Source organism: Bison bison, unplaced genomic scaffold (assembly GCF_000754665.1).
Source record: "Bison bison bison isolate TAMUID 2011002044 unplaced genomic scaffold, Bison_UMD1.0 scf7180017864371, whole genome shotgun sequence".
Taxonomy (NCBI): domain Eukaryota; kingdom Metazoa; phylum Chordata; class Mammalia; order Artiodactyla; family Bovidae; genus Bison; species Bison bison.
The window spans coordinates 15217686-15225223 of record NW_011494943.1 but is presented as its reverse complement, the minus strand read 5'-3'; the positions used below and the strand labels follow the sequence as shown (position 1 = coordinate 15225223).

General features: G+C 43.1%; 1 protein-coding gene across 1 annotated transcript in view; it reads left to right on the top strand.

Annotated features, from left to right (window-relative positions):
• Nucleotides 1-6: 6 nt before the first annotated feature.
• DCAF7 (DDB1 and CUL4 associated factor 7) overlaps nt 7-7538 on the top strand; it is a 30936-nt gene continuing 23404 nt past the window's right edge. The window contains exon 1 of the mRNA XM_010856459.1: nt 7-224. Within this exon, the coding sequence (XP_010854761.1) occupies nt 87-224 (138 nt within the window). The 5' untranslated portion in view covers nt 7-86. The remainder of the gene's footprint in view (nt 225-7538) is intronic.

Here is a 7538-nt window from a genome sequence, read left to right as displayed (position 1 = left end):
TAGGCCAGGCTCCCTGCCCGTTTTGCGCCCGGCTCACAACAGCCCGCTCCCGTCTCGGTCCTCACTGCGGCCCCTTCGCCTCCACCATGTCACTGCACGGCAAACGGAAGGAGATCTACAAGTATGAAGCGCCCTGGACCGTCTACGCCATGAACTGGAGCGTGCGGCCCGACAAGCGCTTTCGCCTGGCGCTGGGCAGCTTCGTGGAGGAGTACAACAACAAGGTGGGCCGGGCAGGGGCTCGGAACCCGGCTGGCGGGGAGCGGGCCCCGGGAGCCCCCTTTCTGGGCAGGAGCCCAGACCCCAGGACCCTCCTGCGGACTTGCCTTAGCACCACGGAGCGGTTCCTCTGTGTCTAGTCCTGTGCAGAGAGTTTCGCTCTCTTTATCGCATTTAATCCTTGAAACATTCCTGGGTATTCAGGAGTGTAGTTACTCCCATTTTACTGATGGGGAAACTGAGGCACCGTGTTGCAGCTTACCCGGGTCAGTTATTTCGTGACGGAAACAGGTCTCAAACCCAAGTTTACACCCCAGAGCTATGCCATTTATTACTAGTATCCGCTCCCCTGCTGCACTGCTTCAGTTAAGGGGCAGAAGAAGGATGAGGGAATGATGGCTGTGAAGAAAATGCGCTTACGATGGTCATTCACTTCTGGCCACACTAGATTTCTGTTAGGTCTGGTTATTGCGCAGGGTTTCCCGCCCCCTACACCCACCCGCAGGTACTGTTATGGATGGATTTGTCGGGATTGCCATCGCTGTTGCGGCCTCGTGTTCCTCCTCTTCACCGCGATCTCGTTTTGGAAATCTTGACCAGTGATCCTGCCGTTGTTTTCCAAATAGAGAAGGATGTTAACTTGCTGTATCTTTTCTTGGCATCTTTCTTGCTAATACAAATATGTAGCCTTGAGTAGTAAGTCTTTCTGGACATCCGGAATTTGAGAATCCTTCATAGAAGGTAGTAGGAGGAAACTTTAAGCTGGTAGTGCAGTATAAATTTGTTTTTGAAAGTTGTTGAATAAGTTAGTGAGAAGAATTTTCTTTCCTTTGCTCTTTAAATCTCTTCCATTTTGTATTAGAGTAAACGTGGTGATTGATCGTAATCAGAGCGACTGAGAGCCGTGCTTAGCGGTGTTTAAAGCCTGTATACCTGCTTGACACCGTGAACACTGAGACTTAGGAAGAATAGCCTATGTGGATGGTGACAGGCATGGTGCAGGGAAGAAAGGCAGGTGCTCTAGGGTTGGATGCCCTGTCTAGTCCACTGACTGGCGATGGGGCACTGCACAGGTCAGTTTTATTGTTTCTCATCTACAGATTGTTGTAGGGAAGTTCTTTTTTAAACATAAAGGTCCTGTAAAAAACATTTGAACATTGTAACTTTGTTTACAGATTTCCAGGAGCGCATCTGTTTCTCTGGAGTTAAGTCTTAACCTTTCTGGAATCCCCTTTAAAAAATTGATGAAAGCGATGGACTCTCATTACCCAGACATCATATATACATAATTTACAAACAAATCCCAGGGAATATGAACTGATCTTGGGGCCCATCCATTGCCCACAGAAAGCAGAGAGTCCTGACAAGACTTAGCTTTAAAAGACATAGCTTTATTTCCTTTTCTCGGTTGCCTCTTTCTTCCTAATGGCCGGGTAGTGCATAGCAGAGTGGGGAATAGAATTCAAGGTACTAATGTGTGAAATGGAATAAAACTGTTGTTTTAAGAATACATGTTGGAAAGAAAAAAAAAGTAAAACCTATCTTTCAAAGGGCTTGAGTCTTTCACACAGACTTTTTGCCTTGCAAGTTCTTGCCAGGTCATATTTTGGGGGGCGGGGCGGGGCAAAGTAGAAAAGAATATCTTTGTTGCTTTGTCAAGGCAAAGGGGGCCACAGTGGGCTAATGCCCTCATAACTGTGTGTTCCAACCTGGAGGGAGCAGTGAGAAGTTTTATAGAAATGGTTCAAAGAGAGGGTGATCAGCTCATGGGCATTCTTCTGATGGGTTGTGATTGGTGGGTGGTGAGGTAAGTGGGAGTCAGCATCATCAACCTTCTGGTTGCCGCTGCTCTGGGCTCTACATGCTTGTGAGAGCATACAGTCAGCTTCCTCCCCCTGGGGGTGTTTCAGTATTGAGCCCCAGGTTCTTGATGTCTTATCTCAGAAAGAGTTCAGTGAGAGACAAAGTGATAGGTAAGAAGTGGATTTATTTAGAGAGAAACACACTCCACAGACAGAGTGTGGGCCATCTCAGAAGGTGAGAGTGGCCTTGCAATCTAGTAGCCCCATTTCCAAGAGGGGATAAACTGAGCTACACCGTTAGGCTGCTGGTGGAATCAGTGGAGTAATTGGTGTCAAACCTCGGTTGCAGGAACTCCACCCCAAAGTTTGCCCTTCTATTTAGTAACTGTACGGAGCTCCTTCTTTGTGCCAGGCACACAGGCAGTGCGGTTTTAGGGAGATGCAAACTGCTAATCCCAGGAGTAACAGGCAAGCAGTTACCTCTCTCTTAACTCACTTGCATGGGGTAGGCAATGCAACATTTTGCCTTCTTTTTTTGTGTCCCCACCTATCTAAGGTTAGAGTTCTTAACGTGTGTGTGTGTGTGTGTGTGTGAGAGAGAGAGATGGACACCTTTGGCACCTTGAAGCCAACAGACCTCTGTTCATAATTATGTTTTCAAATGCATAAAATACATAGGGTTACAAAGGAAACCATTGTATTGAGCTATAGTTATTAAAAACACTTTTTAAGAAGTGGTGAAAGTGAAAGTCGCTTAGTTGTGTCTGATTCTTTGGGGCCCCATGGACTATACAATCCATGGAATTCTCCAGGCCAGAACACTGGAGAGGCTAGCCTTTCCTTTCTGTGTACTTTAAAATTAACTCATTACGTGACATCATCCATTAATTTGAAGTAGTAGCATTTCAGAATGTTCGCTGTGGTGTGATATGAAAGAAAGCAATGATTTCTGTTAGTGACAAATCACAGATATTAATGCCGTGGTGAGTAACTGCCTCCATTTATAATGGAAGGAAATGGTAAATTTCAGCTAGAGGTTTGTGAAAATGTAAGTGTGATTTTCGAGTTGGTGGACCTCAGGGTAAGAAACCCTGTGCCTTGGGGCTGACGGGCAGTAAATCTGGCTACCACACAGTGATTATCAGGCTCAGTTTTGGAAAAACCTAGCCTTGGAGGTGCCAGACTTGATGTTTTAAGCTTGAAAATTATTGGTTGAAATTCTCAGACCGTTGATTCTTGTTTGCTGTCAGTAGTGATTGCCGGTAGAGGACAAAATTAATTGACTCAGCAAATTAACATTGATAAAAAAGCCGAGATAGGGTCTTTTTTTCCTACTCTGAGACATTAAGAAAACATGATCATAATTTTTAAAAAAATTTGTGTTAATGTCATCATACTTTTCTGTAGTAAAATTATTTGTAGTTTGCTAGAATTAAATCTGTTAGTGTTTCAAGGACAACTTGACTTTTAGGTGTTCCATCACCTGAATAAATTTGGGAATTGCTGCAGTGTAGAGAACTAAATTCTATCATCTACATCTGGCTTGAAGAGTCCCATTATCGACGATAATGTTTTATGTTCTGTGTGTGTGTGTGTGTGGTCTCTGCTGGGGGATAGAGCAGCACTGGTGTTGGAGAATGATTTTCTAAAATTTAGCGTGTGTGTGACTCCTCTGAGGGACTTACACCTTCCTGGGCTTCACTCCTGAAGTTAAAAGACACCCAGGTGATTCAGACACAGGTGGTCCAGGTGGCGCTGCAAGACCATTTCCCTGGAGGTACCTGTCCATCTCCTGACCAGCGGCGGGAATCATTTTTTGTATCTGCATGTGCCTAAATATTGATTCTGCCCTTCCATCCCATGAAAAGTTCAATCACCAGATAGCCTCTTTGAAGGGGTCTGGGTTGAGATCTCAGTCCTGACACTTCCCAGTTTTGCGTGGCCTTGGCCAAGTGAAAGCCGGTGCCTCAGTTTCCTCATCTGTAAAATGAGGGTAGTGAAGAAGATGAAAGGAGTTTTAAATGTGATGGGTTTAGGAACTCTGCCTGGCACATGGCGATCACATCACAACTGTAGCTGTAACTGAAATATCATCTAGGAGAATCATCTGAGCGTTTGGTAAAGGTACGACAAAAGGTCACTGTGTTCGTTCTTTGACTTTTAAAGACCTGGGGGGAGAATCCCTTGGTTCCTTTGAGCCAAACCTACTTTGTTTCTTGTTGTTGGACTTGGAGTACCATAATGTGCTAGTTGAAGCCCATTTTCTCTTGTTCTACCTGGCTTAGACAAGTAACTGATAGAAGAACTCTGGCATTTCTCCTGAATCTTGACAGTATCTGTGGTCTTTAGACAAGTGGTATTTCCCTTGTTTTGTGGAGAAAGATGACTAGCAGTTTTGGGCTTTATTTTGCACTAATAGTTAACTAGCTGACCATTTGTGCTTTAAGATATAGCATCTAGAAAACATTTTTGAGATTCTGAGGAGAAACCGTAGGTATACCTCCTGCTTTTTGAAGACTATCAGTAGTGAATCTGAGTAAGGCTACCTTGTAATTCAAATTCACATGGGATGAATGCTTGCCTTGAGAGCCTGTGTTGATTCCTATGAGATCTTTAATGCTGAGTTACTGTATCTATTTGACACATAATGATTTTGACCCTGGCATACAAGTTTTCATTTCTCAGTATTTCTGGCAGCCTTTCAAGATTCCCATTCATTTGTTCATTAATTCAATAAGTACGTATTGCATTTTAGGCACAGTGATGATACTTGGTAACCTTCTGTATCCTTTTTAGCAGATGTGAAACTGGCAGCAATAAAGAGAAAGTGTTTTGGTACACATGAGTGTTTTTGATAGCTACTTAGAATTTTGCAGTGCTCCATCCTTCTCTGGCAAGACTGCAAGCAGGAGAATTTAAAGTATCAAACTCTCTGGTTTTAATTTCCTCCTTTCTTTTTTCTGGACAGTGAGAGCACTAATGCCTCCAGGAGACCACTAGATAAAACTTGTGCTGCTTTATTGCTTTTTGCCCTGACCTGGCTCACACAGACTTCCTAGAGATGCTGTGATGTGAACAAGGGGTGAATCTGTGTTCTGTAGGTAGTCTATCCCGCCTGGGGCTGTGGGGCCAGAGCTCGTTGGTTAGACTCAGAGTCAGGAGCAGAAGAGGTGCTATGCCAAGGCAGAGCCTCTCCACAGACAGTGATCAACAATCATCAGTCAGGAACAGGCTTGAAGGGAGGACACATGGAAAAGATCAGGAAAAGCTGGTTTATTCTGTCAGAATTTTGCCTTTAGCTGGTTTTGGTTATACTAACAATTGTGGGAAAATGTGCCACTGACAAGAGGTGGTGTTATTGATTTAGATCACTTTTTTTTAACACGTGCGCGCACACACACACACACACACACACGGGTTCACCTTTGTGTTCTAGTACCAGCACTAGAATTAAAGAGGAATACACAGTGTCCTCCACCAAGATAGACACAGCAACTCTTTTAATTTTTTAAAAATATAAGGTATGAGTAATGTGAGTAGTAATTTATGTTGTTATTCATGAAAGTAATTGAAAGTGAAGATGTCGTCATGCCTCCGAGGAATAAATACATAATGTTTTATACCTGCTTCTTAGGAGATATCTGACATAGTAATCTCCACAGTTTAAAAACAAGTAAAAATGATCTTGTTTCACAGGGTGTTTTTTTTTTTTTTTAAGGCCATTTGTTTCACATGCTGGGGTAAAGTGTTAAGCAAATAGTTGCAGAAGGGTAGTGGGTGTGGGAGATAGAAGAAGTTTAGCAGGAGGACAGAGAAGACTGGAGGAAAGAAAGGGCAGAGGGGTAATAACCTAAATGTTGACAAGATGATTAAAATTGTACTTTTTGGTTATGATCCCACAATAAGGGACTGTAGTGAAGATCAGATGGGCACAGTACAGGAAGAGGCCAAGCCAGGATTCAAACTCGGAACAGCACAGTTCTCCAGAACAGGATTTTGATGGGCAGCATCAACACTCCTTGGTTTGGGGCAGTGGAAGCGGGTGCGTGCCTGGCAGCAGGAGCTTCTCCAGTTCCCCGCCTTGACAACCGTGGATAAGAGGAGAGCTTAGCTGTACAAGGAGACAGACGTGCGAGCGTCTCTAAAAGCACTGGATTAGGCAGGTTGGAAGAGACTGAATTGTGAGCAGCTTGACAGTTCCTCATCTCTGTTGCCTGGGAAGATGCAGAAACTTCAAGTGTTTATCCTAACTTGGAACAGAGTCCTGGCCTCTTTCCCATAAGAACTTCCTTGAGATCATCTAGAAGGAACTTGCCTCATTCAAAAGGAATCAGCATAGTAGCAACAGCAAGATACTATAAGAAAGAGGGAAAAATGGGAAACACATGTAAGGTAAAGTATCCACACTAGAAAATGTTTTCACCTTAATTGAACATATAGCCAGTCCTCCCGCCATGAATTCAGAGAACTTAAAGAACTCCAAGCAGAGAGAGGTACAGAAGATCAGGTAAAATGAGAGATGGTGACAGGAGGAAATGGAACCACCAGCAGATAGAATCCAGGAAAACAGTGGAAGAGAAAGCAAACATTGCCACAGAACTAAAACCCACATTGGAAAGAGAATAAAAATGAATACAAACTCCTGGAAACAGTGAAGACTAGGGAAGACAGGTTGAGAAAATGAAGTGGAAATGAACAATTAGGAAGAATGTAATAGATGCAGAAAATAAAGAATACCTAACTGGTATAGTTGGTGTCTCTGAAGAAGACCAAAGAAATGAAACACAAAATCTCAAATATGTAGTCAGACTATAGAATAAAGGTAGGAAGTAATGCCTTCAACTGTATATCTCAAGAAAAATGGACACAGAACACTTGGCACTGAAAACTTCCTTAGGAAAATATCTACATTTTAAGGGTGAAGAAAGAATCTTTGAGACGTCCAGGCAAACTCATCTCTTCCTCTGAGACGGGAGAAGGAGAAATTAGGCTGGCCACAGTTGACGACAGAGGCATGGAGCAGTTTGTGCAAATCTGCCACTGTCATAGACTGTGCTCATGTAAACACATGAGCATGTACTTACGAGTATATGAGATTATATGGGAAAAGGAATATACTTTTAAAATAGATAATTTATAAAAATTGACCATGTATTAAGAAAAAAACAAGTTTTTAAGTTAAGGGAAATCAGCTGATTGGTAAAAGATAATACATATCAAAACGTATGGGATGGGATTTCCCTGGTGGTCCAGTGGTTAAGACTCTGCCCTCCTAATGCAGGCGGCCCAGGTTTGATCCCTGATCAGGGAACCAGATCCCACATGCCACAACTAAGACCCAGCAAGTCAAATAATAATTTTTTTTTTTTTTTTAACCCTCAGACTTATGGGATGTTGAGGAATCTCAGGCCCAGATATGCTAAGTAACTTCCCAAAGTGACATGGAAGGTAATAGCAGGGCCAGAACTGGAATAGTCTGTCTCCAGAGTCTTGACCATATACTGATATCAAAAAAAA